A 17,895-nucleotide genomic window follows, 5' to 3' on the forward strand; every position below is an offset into this window, starting at 1 on the left:
GGAAATAAATTCCACAAATTAACTTTTAAGAAGGCACACCTGTAAATTGAAATGCATTCCAGGTGACTACCTCATGAAGCTGGTTGAGAGAATGGCAAGAGTGTGCAAAGCTGTCATCAAGGCAAAGGGTGGCTATTTGAAGAATCTACAAAATAAAATATAGAACATTTGTTTAACACTTTTTTGGTTACTACATGATTCCATATGTGTTATTTCATAGTTTTGATGTCTTCACTATTATTATACAATGTAAAAAATAGTTTTTAAAAAACTAAACAAAAATTTGAATGAGTAGGTGTGTTCAAACTTTTGACTGGTACTATATATATACATTTATGTATAGATATGGCAGGTTTCAGGACTCTGATGTATCTGAAAATGTTGGAAAAATGTATTTTCACCACCAAAGAATGTCAGTGCGGTTTTAATATGATTTGACTCTTTGCAGGCTGTCAGGCTGTCTAGTCACAGAGGAAGGCTGTGCTTCTCTGGTCTCAGCTCTGAAGTCAAACCCCTCACACCTGAGAGAGCTGGATCTGAGAAACAATGACCTGAAGGATTCAGGAGTGAAGCTGCTCTCTGCTGGACTGGGGAATCCCCACTGTAAACTGGAGACTCTGAGGTCAGTATTCCTGTAGTTGGTCAACAAGTGATAACTGTTCACCAGATCCACATGTGTTTACCAGGCACACATAGTCCACACCATATGTGTTTGGACAGTGAAGCTTACAGTTTTACATTTGGTGCTATGTTCCAGCAATTTAGATTTGAGATATAATGTTTCATATTAGGCGACAGTACAGAATGTCTCCTTTTATTTAAAGGTATTCATATATATATATATATATATATATATATATATATATATATATATATATATATATATATATATATATATATATATATATTTTACCGTTTAGAAATGAAAGCACTTTATGTATCTAGTTCTCCCATTTGAAAAAGTCTTAATCATTTGGACATATTCACTTATATTGTATTAAAGTAGTCATAAGTTTAGTTTTTGGTCCCATATTCCTTACCTGCAGTGATTATATCAAGCTTGTTATTCTACAAACTTGTTGAATACATTTGCAGTTTGTCTTGGTTGTGTTTTGGATGATGTTTTTCCCAATAGAAACTGAATGGTGAATAATGTCCTGTCATTTTGGAGTAACTTCACTTGTATTGTCAGTAAGAATAGAATATGTTTCTGAACACTTCTACATTCATGTGGATGCTACCATGATTATGAATAATCATTAATAAATTATGAATGATGATGAATGAGAAAGTTACAGAGGAACAAGGATCAGACCCCCTCTGTTATTGGTAATGGTGAGAGGTTAGCATGTTTTGTTGTAGCCTCTGTAACTTTCTCACTCATTATTTTTCATGATTCATTCATGATTTTTATTAATCATGGCATCATCAGGATTAATTTAGTAGTGTTTAGAAACATGTTATCTACTCAGACAGAAAATTACTCCAGTCATCATGCACCATTCAGTTACTATTGGGCAAAACATAACCCAAAACACAACCAAAACAAACTGCAAATGCAACCAACGAGTTTGGGACCAAATACTAAACTTTTGACTACTTTAATACACTATGAGTGAATTTATCAAAATACTTATGACTTCTTCAAAAGTGGGGGACTAGATACATAAAGTGCTTTCATTTCTAAATGGTGAAACAGATATGTATTAAAATACCCTCAAATAAAAGGTGACATTATATACTGTCACCTCATATGAAACATTTGATCTCAAATCCTAAATGCTGGAGTATAGAGCCACATTTAAAATGTTAGCTTCACTGTCAAAATAGATATGGTGTGGACTGTATATTCAATACAATCTACCGTAATTTTCGGACTATAAGCCGCGCCTTTTTTCCCATTTTTCGACCCCTGCGGCTTATATAACGGTGCGGCTAATCTATGGATTTTTACAGCTAACGGCCACTAGAAGACCTCCTAAATCTATGGATTTTACAGGTTACAGTCCACCAACTTTATCTCTATGGGCTCTATGACCGGTCCGCGCCCCCCACCTTTAAGCGGCGGGCTCCAGCAGGAAAAGCTGGAGGCCGGAAAAGAGTGAGACAGGTAGCGCGCAAAAGTAAAAGTGGAACCGAGAGTGGTACGAGAGACAGAATGAGAGACAGAACGAGAGCAAGACAGACAGACATTACGAGAACGAGACAGTTTGTGCAAAGGAAGTTTTCATGCACAAACCCTCATTATGGAAAACAAACGTAGAAATGCATATGATGCAGCTTTTAAGTTAAAGGCAGTCAATCTGGCTGTAAAAGAAGGAAATAGAGCTGCTGCACGTAGCCTTGGCATCAATGAGTCAATGGTGAGACGTTGGAGACGCCAGCGGGAAGAACTGTCTCAATGCAAAAAGTCAAAAAAAGCTTTCAGAAGTAATAAAAGCAGATGGCCCGAACTTGAAGACTTTCTTGAAGATTGGGTGAACACACAGAGAGCAGACGGCCGAGGTGTTTCCACCGTGCAGATCCGACTGAAAGCTGAAACAGTCGCCACCGAAATGAAAATTGAAAATTTTAGAGGTGGACCATCCTGGTGTTTCAGATTTATGAGACGAAAGGGACTCTCCATCAGGGCGCGGACGAATGTGTGTCAGCAACTCCCTCCCGACTACCAGGAAAAAATAAAAACTTCGGCGAATTCACACAAAGAATGATAGAGGAATATTCCCTCTGACCGGACCAGATCATAAATATGGATGAAGTGCCTTTGACGTTTGACCTGCCTCTCACTAGGACTGTTAACAAGAAAGGTGAATCGTCCATCACGTTGAGAACCACTGGCCACGAGAGAACGAATTTCACTTGTGTTCTTGGATGCACAGCATCTGGATTAAAGCTTCCGCCAATGGTGATTTTTAAGCGGATTACAATGCCAAAAGAAAAGATCCTGAACGGCATCTCCTTTAAAGTCAACAAGATGGATGATGGAAAGTGTAATGAATGAGTGGCTGAATGAGTGGCTGAATGAGTGGCTGAATGAGTGCTACGTCAAGCGCCCTGGAGAATTCTTTCGCCAAAAAAAAGCTTTGCTCGTTTTGGACAGCATGAGGGCCCATATAACGGATTATGTGAAAGCAGCCATCAAGAGCACAAACTCGATTCCAGCTGTGATTCCTGGGGGCACAACGAAGCATCTGCAGCCACTCGACATCAGTGTCAATCGTGCGTTCAAAGTGGCACTACGCGTTCAGTGGGAGGCGTGGATGACTAGCGATAAATCATTCACCAAAACTGGTCGCATGCGAAAACCAACTTTCGCTCAAGTTTGCGAGTGGATCCTGATAGCGTGGAGGAGTGTCAAAACATCCTCGATCATTAATGGGTTCCGAAAGGCTGGACTGCTGCGTGATGAAGAGGAGGACGCCGCCACATCTGAGGCCCTTCAGAGGCTGTTCGATTCCGACAGTGACGAAGAGGAATTCGTTGGTTTTGAGAGCGTCAACGAAGGAGAGAGGAGAGTGGCTGACGAAGCCACCCTGAGCCTGTTCGTTTCCGACACTGAAGATGAGGACTTTGGTGGTTTTAGTACGCAGGAAGAAGACTGAGATGAGGATTAATGACTTGACTTTTCTGGTTACAGCCGTGTACTGCACCAAAGCCTAAAAGATGAAGACGAGGATTAATGACTTTTCTGGTAGGCTGATTACCGTATATTTTAAGAAGCCGTGTTGCTGCAACTTTAGGTTTACGCGCTTACTGTCGTGTTACAGGCACTTTATTTTGCACTTTTATAAAAACACATTTAATTTAGCCATTGATATTGCCTCGTCAAGCGCTGTAAGCTTTGTTTTTTGTTATGGTACTACTGTAGGCTATAATGTAGATAAATATTCAAAGATGTGCACACTTTTTCAAGGTTTTTCAAAAATAACCAAAGTTAAGTGGTTAAATGATTGTGACGCTATTAACTAATTTAGCTGGAATACGTTATGCAAATATGCAACTTGTTTGTTGAAATGTTAATAAATGGGAGCTTCCTCAAGCAGCCATCTCTTTCACGACAATCCCCTCTGTGCACGAACCCTTACATATGGTAATTAAACATTAAAACACCTGCGGCTTATAGTCCAGTGCAGCTTATATATGTACACATCATTCAATTTAGCTGCTGCGGCTTATACTCCGGTGCGCCTTATAGTGCGGAAAATACGGTAAATCTGATACCTCACTGTCTGTCTTTTGACTGATACTGCTTTTTAAACTGCTCTGGTCAGTCTACTCAAATATTTATCATATGTATTTTTCTATCTACAAGCAATACTTTGATAATTTGTCATTTCTAATAATGATACATTCGTTTATGAATAGATATGGCAGGTTTCAGGACACTGATATATCTTAATATGTAGAAAATATATACTGCCACTATTTTCACCACCAAAGAATAGCAGTGTGGTTTTAATATGATTTGACTCTTTGCAGGCTGTCACGCTGTCTAGTCACAGAGGAAGGCTGTGCTTCTCTGGTCTCAGCTCTGAAGTCAAACCCCTCACACCTGAGAGAGCTGGACCTGAGTAACAATGACCTGAAGGATTCAGGAGTGAAGCTGCTCTCTGCTGGACTGGGGTATCCCCACTGTAAACTGGAGACTCTGAGGTCAGTATTCCTGTAGTTGGTCAACAAGTGATAACTGTTCACCAGATCCACATGTGTTTACCAGGCACACATAGTCCACACCATATGTGTTTGGACAGTGAAGCTTACAGTTTTACATTTGGTGCTATGCTCCAGCATTTTGGATTTGAGATATAATGTTTCATATCAGGCAACAGTACAGAATGTTACCTTTTATTTGATGTTAATGGTGAGAGGTTAGCATGTTTTGTTGTAGCCTCTGTAACTTTCTCACTCATTATTATTCATGATTCATTCATGATCTTTCTCAATCATGGCAGTCACAGGCTTGATATAGTCATTGCATTCAAATGATATGGGACCAAATACTAAACTTTTGACTACTTTAATACACTATAAGTGAATTGGTCAGAATACTTATGACTTCTTGAAAAAGGGGGACTAGATACATAAAGGGCTTTTATTTTTCTAAATGGTGAAACAGATATGTATTAAAATACCCTCAAATAAAAGGTGACATTATAAACTGTCACCTCATATGAAACATTTGATCTCAAATCCAAAATGCTGGAGTATAGAGCCACATTTAAAATGTTAGCTTCACTGTCAAAATAGATATGGTGTGGACTGTATACTCAATACAATCTAAATCTGATACCTCACTGTCTGTCTTTTGACTGATACTGCTTTTTAAACTGCTCTGGTCAGTCTACTCAAATATTTGTCATATGCATTTTTCTATCTACAAGCAATACTTTGATAATTTGTCATTTCTAATAATGATACATTCGTTCATGAATAGATATGGCAGGTTTCAGGACACTGATATATCTTAATATGTAGAAAATATATACTGCCACTATTTTCACCACCAAAGAATAGCAGTGTGGTTTTAATATGATTTGACTCTGTGCAGGCTGTCAGGCTGTCTAGTCACAGAGGAAGGCTGTGCTTCTCTGGTCTCAGCTCTGAAGTCAAACCCCTCACACCTGAGAGAGCTGGATCTGAGCTACAATCACCCAGGAGACTCAGGAGTCAGACTGCTCTCTGCTGGACTGGAGGATCAACACTGCAGACTGGAGAAACTCAAGTATGTAGAGGGTTTATGTCAATGTTCATATCAGACATGTTGAGGTTATCAGGCTAGTTAAGACAAACATTCTGACCACCACTTGGACTAAGTTATATAAAGACTGTGTGTGTGTGTGTGTGTGTGTGTGTGTGTGTGTGTGTGTGTGTGTGTGTGTGTGTGTGTGTGTGTGTGTGTGTGTGTGTGTGTGTGTGTGTGTGTGTGTGTGTGTGTGAGTGTGAGTTCAGGTGTATCCCTCAATGACTGTCTGTTCTTCTGCTTACCGCTACAGTGTGGAACATGGTGGAGAGAACACAATGAAACCTGGACCTAGAAAATGTGAGTGTTGACTGCTGTGAAGAATATGACTAAGAATAAGTCTTAATTCAAGTGAAGTCAAAGTCAAAGACCACCATCATTACTTACTTGGTCATATTAAATATCAGCTGTAGTTCTACAGAAGCACAAATCAGGGACACCAAAGTTTACAAAGAGTTGCTTTGACAATGTGTGTGTCTGTGTGTGGCGTGTTCGTTTGACTTTAGAAATGTGTGTGTTCAGGGTGTGTGTGTGTAATTAATGGGAATAAGTGTGTTTTATATTACCATACAGTATAACATATGATCATTCAACAAGTCTCAAGGTACCTTAACTTCTCCTTTTGATACCTAGAAACATCTACATTAAATGAATTAGTGAAAAGTGAGTTAACATTCTAATGTGAATGATGATGATTTCTAATATTGTGTCTGGTTTTATCCATCAGATGTCTGTGATCTCACACTGGACCCAAACACAGCAAACAGATTCCTCTCTCTGTCTGAGGAGAACAGAAAGGTGACATGGAGGAGAGAGGAGCAGCCGTATCCTGATCACCCAGAGAGATTTGAGGTCTGGTACCAGGTGCTGTGTAGAGAGGGTCTGACTGGGCGCTGTTACTGGGAGGTAGAGTGGAGTGGGAGAGGGGCTGATATAGGAGTGGCATATGAAGGAATCAGCAGGAGAGGAGATGGTTATGACAGTAGGATTGGAGACAATGACAAGTCCTGGAGTCTGTTCTGCTCTGACAACCGTTACTCTGCCTGGCACAATAATAAGTACACTACCATAGACGTCCCCTCCTCCAGATCCCACAGAGTAGGAGTGTATCTGGACTGTCCAGCCGGCACTCTGTCCTTCTACAGAGTCTCCTCTGACACACTGACCCACCTGAACACATTCCACTCCACATTCACTGAGCCCCTCTATCCAGGGTTTTGGGTTGACTCCTCAGTGTCCCTGTAAATAATAACGTCAAACAGAACACACTGGGAACACACACTCACACACATTAAACACACACACACACACACACACACTGTACACACACACACTGAACACACACACTGGACACACATAAACACACACACAAACACACTGGACACAAACAAACACACACTCACACACACACACCCACACACACACACACACACTGATAAAACACAAACACTGGACACACTCACACTGGACATACACACAAACACACTGGACACACTCACACTGGACACACACACACACACACTGTTTCACACACACACACACTGGACACACACACACACACACTGGACACACAAACACACACACACACACACACACACTGGACACACTCACACTGGACCCACACACACACACACACTGGACACACAAACACACACACTGGACACACAAACACACACACACACACACACACACACTGGACACACACTCACACTGGACACACTCACACTGGACCCACAAACATACACACTGGACACACACACACACACACCAGACACACACACACACATACACTGGACACACACTGGACACACACACACTGGACACACACACACACTGGACACACAAACACACACACACACACACTGGACACACACTCACACTGGACCCACACACACACACATTGGACACACACACACACACACACATACACACACTAGACACACACACACACACACACACACACTGAACACACACACTGGGGACACACACACGCTGGACACACACAAACACACTGGACACACACAAACACACAAACACACACACACACACACACTGGACAAACACACACACTGGACACACACACTGGACAAACACACACACTGGACACACACACACAATGGACACACATAAACACACACACACACACTGGACACACACAAACACACACACACACACACACACACACACACTGGACAAACACACACACTGGACACACACACTGGACAAACACACACACTGGACACACACACACAATGGACACACATAAACACAAACACACACACTGGACACACACACTGGACAAACACACACAATGGACACACACACACGCTGGACACACACAAACACACTGGACACACACAAACACACACACACACACACACACACACACTGGACAAACACACACACTGGACACACACACTGGACAAACACACACTGGACATACACACACATACTGGACACACACACACTGAACACACACACTGGATACACAAACACACACACACACACACACACACACACTGGATACACACAAACTAATACACACGCTGGACACACTCACACTGGACATACACACACATACTGGACACACACACACTGTACACACACACACACACACACACTGAACACACACACTGGATACACACAAACACACACACACCTTGTACACACACACACACACTGGACACACACACTGGACACACACACACACTGAATACACACACTGGACACACACACACTGGACACACACACACTGGACACACACACACTGGAAACACACACTGGACACACACACACACACACACACTGGACACACACACACACACTCAACACACACACACACACTGAACACACACACACTGGACACACACACACACACACACACACACACACACACACACGAGACACACACACACACACACACACACACTGAACACACACACTGAACACACACACACTGGACACACACACTGGACACACACACTGGACACACACACACACACACACACACACACACACACACACACTGGACACACACACACATACACTGGACACACACACACTCAACACACACACACACTGGACACACACACACACACACTCACACACACGAGACACACACACACACACAAACACTGAACACACACACACACACACTAGACACACACACACACACTGAACACACACACACTGGACACAAACACTGGATACACACACACACACACAAACACACACACACACTAGACACACAAACATAATGGACACACACACAAACAGTGGACACACACTGGACACACACACAGAAACTGGACACACACACATACACACTTACACACACACTCTCACACACTGGACACACACACACACACTGGACACACACACTGGACACCCACACACTGGACACACACACTCACACACTCACACACACAAACACACACACACTGGACGCACACACTGGACACACACACATACGCTGGACACACACACACTGGACACACACACACACTGTACACACACACACACTGAACACACACACTGGACACACACAAACACACACACACACACACACACACACACACTGGATACACAGAAACACACACACACACACACTAACACACACACTGGACATACACACACATACTGGACACACACACACTGTACACACACACACACACACACTGGACAAACACACACACTGGACACACACACTGGACAAACACACACACTGGACACACACACACAATGGACACACATAAACACACACACACACACTGGACACACACAAACACACACACACACACACACACACACACACTGGACAAACACACACACTGGACACACACACTGGACAAACACACACACTGGACACACACACACAATGGACACACATAAACACAAACACACACACTGGACACACACACTGGACAAACACACACAATGGACACACACACACGCTGGACACACACAAACACACTGGACACACACAAACACACACACACACACACACACACACACTGGACAAACACACACACTGGACACACACACTGGACAAACACACACTGGACATACACACACATACTGGACACACACACACTGAACACACACACTGGATACACAAACACACACACACACACACACACACACACTGGATACACACAAACTAATACACACGCTGGACACACTCACACTGGACATACACACACATACTGGACACACACACACTGTACACACACACACACACACACACTGAACACACACACTGGATACACACAAACACACACACACCTTGTACACACACACACACACTGGACACACACACTGGACACACACACACACTGAATACACACACTGGACACACACACACTGGACACACACACACTGGACACACACACACTGGAAACACACACTGGACACACACACACACACACACACTGGACACACACACACACACTCAACACACACACACACACTGAACACACACACACTGGACACACACACACACACACACACACACACACACACACGAGACACACACACACACACACACACACACACTGAACACACACACTGAACACACACACACTGGACACACACACTGGACACACACACTGGACACACACACACACACACACACACACACACACACACACACACACTGGACACACACACACATACACTGGACACACACACACTCAACACACACACACACTGGACACACACACACACACACTCACACACACGAGACACACACACACACACAAACACTGAACACACACACACACACACTAGACACACACACACACACTGAACACACACACACTGGACACAAACACTGGATACACACACACACACACAAACACACACACACACTAGACACACAAACATAATGGACACACACACAAACAGTGGACACACACTGGACACACACACAGAAACTGGACACACACACATACACACTTACACACACACTCTCACACACTGGACACACACACACACACTGGACACACACACTGGACACCCACACACTGGACACACACACTCACACACTCACACACACAAACACACACACACTGGACGCACACACTGGACACACACACATACGCTGGACACACACACACTGGACACACACACACACTGTACACACACACACACTGAACACACACACTGGACACACACAAACACACACACACACACACACACACACACACACTGGATACACAGAAACACACACACACACACACTAACACACACACTGGACATACACACACATACTGGACACACACACACTGTACACACACACACACACACACTGAACACACACACTGGATACACACAAACACACACACACACACACACAAACACACACACTGGACACACACACACTGGACACACAAACACACACACTAGACACACACACACACACTGTACACACACACACACTGGACACACACACACTGGACACACACACACTGGACACACACACACACTGGACACACTCACACTGGACCCACACACATACACACTGGACACACACACACATTCACTATGGACACACACACCTGACACACACACACACACAGGACACACACACTGGACCCACACACATACACACTGGACACATTCACACACTGGACACACACACCTGACATACACACACACACACACAGGACACACACACTGGACACACACACACACACACACACTGGACACAAACACTCACACACACTGGACACACACACACACACACACTGGACACACACACACTCAAACACACTGGACACACACACACACACTGGACACACACACACACACTGGACACATTTCCATGTGTTGTATTTTGATGAAAGGAAATCCCATATAGCCTACTGGACAGGACTTTGCTATGGCATCTTCTGTTTGGGTGTCTCAGGTCAGGTCTGAGCCATGATCAGAATGTGTCTCTGTGTCTATTTCCAGCCCTGCCATTTCTACCTGTCCTGATCTAGTGTTTCACCCCTGACCTCCTCACACCGTCTCACTGTCCATGTCTGCTTTTAGCTCCCACCTCTACTTCACTGTGTTATAATGGACCTTATGCTTGTTATGTCACCTCTGTAACCAGTTATCAAACATACTGACCTTTCTGACCCTATCCCATGGCCCTACTTTCTACAACTGAACATTTAAATTCCTCTATGAGTTTTATTTCGTGTCCATTTACTTATTTATGTATTTGTTGTATATTGGGGTTGTGCTGCAGAGCATCATGGGGGTTTGTATGTATTGAGATGATCACGTTCCAGATAAATGGTTGAACTGATTCCTGTCTCCTGTCTCATCATTATTGAATTGTTATACAGACGTGGTTATGAAACCCACCAGACATAACAAAAGATTGGTGATGAGTAAGTCTGAATCTACAGGAACTATTCTGTCTGGAAGAAGTGGGTTTTTACAACTGTTTAAAACTGTTATTTTCTGTGGTACAGAATAGGCTAATGTTAGCACAGTGTATTGATAGCAGAGGCAAGTGCATAGTCGAGCTAGCTAAGAAAGAGAGTTAACCAGTGGTGTATAGTACTTAAGTAAAAATACTTTAAAGTACTACTTAAGTAGTTTTTTGGGGTATCTGTACTTGACTTTACTATTTATATTTTTGACTACTTTTACTTTTACTTCACTACATTCCTAAAGAAAATAATGTACTTTTTACTCCATACATTTTCCCTGACACCCAAAAGTACTCGTTACATTTTGAATGCTTAGCAGGACAGAAAATGGTCCAATTCACAAACTTATCAAGAGAACATCCCTACTGCCTCTGATCTGGCAGACTCACTAAACACAAATGCTTTGTTTGTAAATTGTCTGAGTGTTGGAGTGTACCTCTGGCTGAACGTACATTTTAAAAACAAGAAAATCGTCTGGTTTGCTTTATGTAAGGAATTTGAAATGATTTATACTTGTACTTTTACTTTTGATACTTTAGTATATTTTAGCAATTACATTTACTTTTGATACTTAAGTATATTTAAAACCAAATACTTTTAGACTTTTACTCAAGTAGTATTTTACTGGGTGACTTTCACTTTTAGTTGAGTCATTTTCTATTAAGGTATCTTTACTTTTACACAAGTATGACAATTGGGTACTTTTTCCACCACTGGAGTTAACATCATCATGGACGGCAGAAAAGGACTGGAGACGGACATCGGAGTGGGAAAACAACGTGATTAAAAAGGAGGAATATACAGTGATTAAAGGAAAGGACATTTTTTCAACTGTGAAGACAAACCTTTTAATTAAATCTGCTAAATGAGCGAACTTAGGAGGAAACGTCAGTGAGTGAAGTGAATGAAGATCATGTGACTGAGGAAAATATTGCTTTGGTTGAGGATAATATTGAAGTGAGTGACAATCAGGAGCTTATTGAGAAACAAAACATTATTGGAATTGTTGGAAACATTGAACAGTTTGATGAAAGTATTGAGCAGTGGAGCTCATATACAGAACGGTTTGAATATTTTGTTCTTGTAAATGACATGGATGAGGACAACATTGTGCCTTCATGTTTTAGTGTAATGGGGCCAAAGACATTTAATTTACTAGGCAGCCTGCTACAGCCAGTAAGAACAGGTAATAAGACGTATGGGGATATTGTGGAGATACTTAAAGGACATTTTTCACCAGAACCACTAGTTAATGCTGAAAGGTTCAGGTTCCACAGGAGACATCAGGAAGAGGGAGAATCAGTAACAATGTTTGCTGCTGCATTAAAGAAACTATCAGAACACTGAGTTTAATGCTGTTCTAAATGACATCATTAGAGACAGACTAGTACGTGGGCTACGGAGTGAAGCTACACAACAGAGACTGTTGACTGAAAGTCATCTGACCTTGGCAAAGGACATTGGAATCAGTGTGTCCATGGAACTAGCTGCTAAAGAGGCTCACCAGTTGAGTTCATCAGGAACTTAGTGGGTTCATCTAACAATCCTAATCATCAGCTGATACATTGTAATCTCATACACAGGATAAACCTTCCACCTAGAAAACATATTTTAATAGAAATCACAACTGCTCCTCTGTGTGATCTATGTAATCAAGGTGCCTTGGGCTCCTTTAATAAATATGTACTGGGAGTGATCAGGGGCATGTTTTGGAAAGAGGTATCTTCATACCTTGTTCCCCCAAACTGTTATTACTGAATGATAATTCACCACTGTCATTACAGCAAAGACGTATAATGTTGTCAGGTTGGACAGCAGCTAAAAAGATGTTGGAACTAAGATGGCAACCACCACACCTCATTGGATCAGCACTTTTATAGATATCATTTATTTAGAACTATCCACTGCTAGGATCCATGGGGCTAGCCAAACAACAATTGCAGCTGAAACCATAAAATAACTCCTGTAGTGGGTTTTACCCAACAGATTAACCGGTAATTATAATTTTTGTGCAAATGTGTACCTTGATTTAGTATTTAATTTAATGGAGATCAGGTTGGGTGTGTTGGGGTGGTCCCAGGAGGGGTTGGAGGGTGGGTTGGGGTGGTCCCAGGAGGGGTTGGAGGGTGTGTTGGGGTGGTCCCAGGCGGGGTTGGAGGGTGGGTTGGGTTGGTCCCAGGAGGGGTTGGAGGGTGGGTTGGGGTGGTCCCAGGAGGGGTTGGAGGGTGGGTTGGGGTGGTCCCAGGAGGGGTTGGAGGGTGGGTTGGGGTGGTCCCAGGAGGGGTTGGAGGGTGGGTTGGGGTGGTCCCAGGAGGGGTTGGAGGGTGAGTTGATGCAGCTGAGGTGGGTGATTGTATATGTGGTTTATTATAATTGTATTTATCTGCAATAACTAGTTTCCATAATATACTGATATATATTTTAACAGTATTGTGTCTCCAGCTGTATAACCATTCCTGCTGCTATTTATTCTGATATATATTTTAACAGTATTGTGTCTCTAGCTGTATAACCATTCCTGCTGCTATTTGTTCTTGTCTGTGTTCCTTTCAAATAAATAAAACATTTCAACAGAGTTTCAACTGAAAATCAGAGACCGGGAAATCAAGTCACATGCTGGTGTAAGGACATGGATTGTTCAGCCTGTGGTAAAAAGGTCAACATCGGACAAGTCTCCAGAAACAAAAAGAGAACAGAGAAATCACAAAACGGGAAACAAGAAACAGACATTCCAACGAAAGACACATAGACATGTTCACACTATTGAGTAAGAGAACACTGAGGTGAGTGACTCATCAGACCAGGAAGTCACACTGAAAATCCAGACTTTTTCCTGGCGGGCCGCACGGCTACTATGTCTCCCCCTTGTTAGAGGGACAGCCAGTGGGTATGGAGATTGACACAGGGGCAGCTGTATCTCTTGTGTCAGAAAAAAGACACTGAAACACCTTCCACTTCAACCAGCGCACCTCGTGTTAAAGACTTACACAGGTGAATCTGTCGCTGTGAGAGGCATCACTGATGTCACAGTTCAGGTAAACAGACAAACTGAAAAGATGCCACTCTATGTTGTGAAAGGAGACTATGCATAACTACTGGGATGTTCATAGTTGGAGAAAATCACACTGGACTGGCCATCAGTGCATACAATGACACATGGAGACACAGACCTACCTGCCATCTTAAAGAAACATGGAGAAGTCTTTAATGGACAGCTGGGTAGTATGAACGACATTACAGGGAAGCTTAACATTAAGCCAGACAGCAAACCAACGTTTCTGAAAGCAGGACCTGTACCTTATGCTATCAGATCAAAAGTCAAGGCTGACTTGGAGGCTTTAGTCAAGAACAAAGTACTGGAGCCGGTCAGCATGAGTGAATGCATGAGCAACACCCATCTACCAGTCCTTAACACTAGAACCGCCTGTTCTTTCAGCATATAAGAACCCGCTAGAGAAAGTTGACAGGCGTCTACTTTAGCAAATGCATCAGATGCATATCAACCAGCAAGGTGCAAGGTGTTCAAACATGGTTTGTTAAATAAACGCTTGATAAATAGTGCATCATATATTGTAAAGGATTAATTGCATGAAGAAATATGAATGGAAATGTATCAATAAAAAAATAACAACAATAGTTAATTCGACAAAGTAAAAAAAAGTTAATTCGACAAAGTTTCCCTTACAATAAAAACATTACAGCATAATCCATTTGATCAACTTTATTTGTAGATTCAATTAGTAATAGAGTTTTAGTACTTAATAAAGTCCATTTACAGTTTATTTTGACAAAGTACAAATCAAAAAAATAATAATAATAATAATATAACTAGCCAGATGTTCAGTTGAAATGATTTTCTGTATTCCTAAACAAAAGCACCAGTGCATGAACAATTGTAAAGGCTTAATTGCATAAATAAATATTTGTGGAAATATATTCATGACAAGATATAAAAACAATCATGTGTTGATTGTATCAGACACTGTACCGCGCCTTTACACATGAACCAATCACGTCTTCTCTTTATGGTTCGGGTCCACAAACAAATCAAATCGGTTCCCTGCACACAGTTTTCATGGGCCTTGTTCGGTGTGCACCTGCCAACTTGACATTGTGTATTTTTCCCCAGTGGGAGCTGTGGTGCTTGGGGAAGAGGGAGAACAGGACCTGCTGTCTTGGCATTGTGTCTTTTTCCCCAGTGGGAGCTGTGGTGCTTGGGGAAGAGGGAGAACAGGACCTGCTGTCTTGACATTGTGTCTTTTTCCCCAGTGGGAGCTGTGGTTCTTGGGGAAGAGGGAGAACAGGACCTGCTGTCTTGACATTGTGTCTTTTTCCCCAGTAGGAGCTGTGGTGCTTGGGGAAGAGGGAGAGCAGGACCTGCTGTCTTGACATTGTGTATTTTTCCCCAGTGGGAGCTGTGGTGCTTGGGGAAGAGGGAGAGCAGGACCTGCTGTCTTGACATTGTGTCTTTTTCCCCAGTGGGAGCTGTGGTTCTTGGGGAAGAGGGAGAACAGGACCTGCTGTCTTGGCATTGTGTATTTTTCCCCAGTGGGAGCTGTGGGGCTTGGGGAAGAGGGAGAGCAGGACCTGCTGTCTTGACATTGTGTATTTTTCCCCAGTGGGAGCTGTGGTGCTTGGGGAAGAGGGAGAGCAGGACCTGCTGTCTTGGCATTGTGTATTTTTCCCCAGTGGGAGCTGTGGTTCTTGGGGAAGAGGGAGAGCAGGACCTGCTGTCTTGGCGGCCTGCTTGGTGACTGTAGCTTCTTTCTCTGCGTTCATGTGGTTCTCACCAAGCTCACATGCCAGATCCATGATGAAATGTCTCCTGCTGACTGTCTTGTCAAGGCATTGCTTGTACAACACGTGTTGATAGCAGCCATGTCGAGCACATTGTAGAACACCTCAACAGGCCAGAGGAGAGCACCCCCTTTTACAGAGTACAGTCAACAGGCCAGAGGAGAGTTCCTCCTTTTACAGAGTACAGTCAACAGGCCAGCGGAGAGTACCCCCTTTTACAGAGTACAGTCAACAGGCCAGAGGAGAGTACCCCCTTTTACAGAGTACAGTCAACAGGCCAGAGGAGAGTACCCCCTTTTACAGAGTACAGTCAACAGGCCAGAGGAGAGTACCCCCTTTTACAGAGTACAGTCAACAGGCCAGAGGAGAATACCCCCTTTTACAGAGTACAGTCAACAGGCCAGCGGAGAGTACCCCCTTTTACAGAGTACAGTCTGGACATTTGGTCTAGCATCCACACCAAGCTTTAACATAAAATAAAATAGAATAGAATAGGTTATAATTATATAGAATGATAATACTAATAGTAATAATATGAATGTAATATAATAAAATGGGATGCTATTTGGTGTTTGGCAGATGGGAAGGCTATCTGTATATGGTAGAGATACTGTATATACCTTTGTGTGATTGTAGTCTGTCACTGTCTCCGGTTTCTTCTTCTGGTCACCGCCGGTGGCAACAGTGGGGTGCATGGTGCTGAGGAAGCTAACACTTATTTATTTAACATCTGTACACCGTGAGTGTTGCTTTACCACTCTCCATCACACCGTGAGTGTTGCTTTACCACTCTCCATCACACCGTGAGTGTTGCTTTACCACTCTCCATCACACCGTGAGTGTTGCTTTACCACCCTCCATCACACCGTGAGTGTTGCTTTACCACTCTCCATCACACCGTGAGTGTTGCTTTACCACTCTCTATCACAC

General features: G+C 42.9%; 1 protein-coding gene across 1 annotated transcript in view; it reads left to right on the top strand.

Annotated features, from left to right (window-relative positions):
- The window catches only part of LOC311114990 (NLR family CARD domain-containing protein 3-like), a gene marked incomplete at its 5' end in the record, with an annotated part of 126,348 nt that extends 114,157 nt beyond the window's left edge, over window positions 1-12,191 (top strand). The window contains 3 exons of the mRNA XM_084190216.1: window positions 5,549-5,722; window positions 5,994-6,040; window positions 6,468-12,191. Coding sequence (XP_084046342.1) covers window positions 5,549-5,722; window positions 5,994-6,040; window positions 6,468-6,985 — 739 coding nt within the window. The 3' untranslated portion in view covers window positions 6,986-12,191. The remainder of the gene's footprint in view (window positions 1-5,548; window positions 5,723-5,993; window positions 6,041-6,467) is intronic.
- Between the last annotated feature and the right edge of the window lie 5,704 nt (window positions 12,192-17,895).

This window comes from Coregonus lavaretus (assembly GCF_964263955.1).
Source record: "Coregonus lavaretus genome assembly, contig: HAP1_SCAFFOLD_824, whole genome shotgun sequence".
Classification (NCBI taxonomy): domain Eukaryota; kingdom Metazoa; phylum Chordata; class Actinopteri; order Salmoniformes; family Salmonidae; genus Coregonus; species Coregonus lavaretus.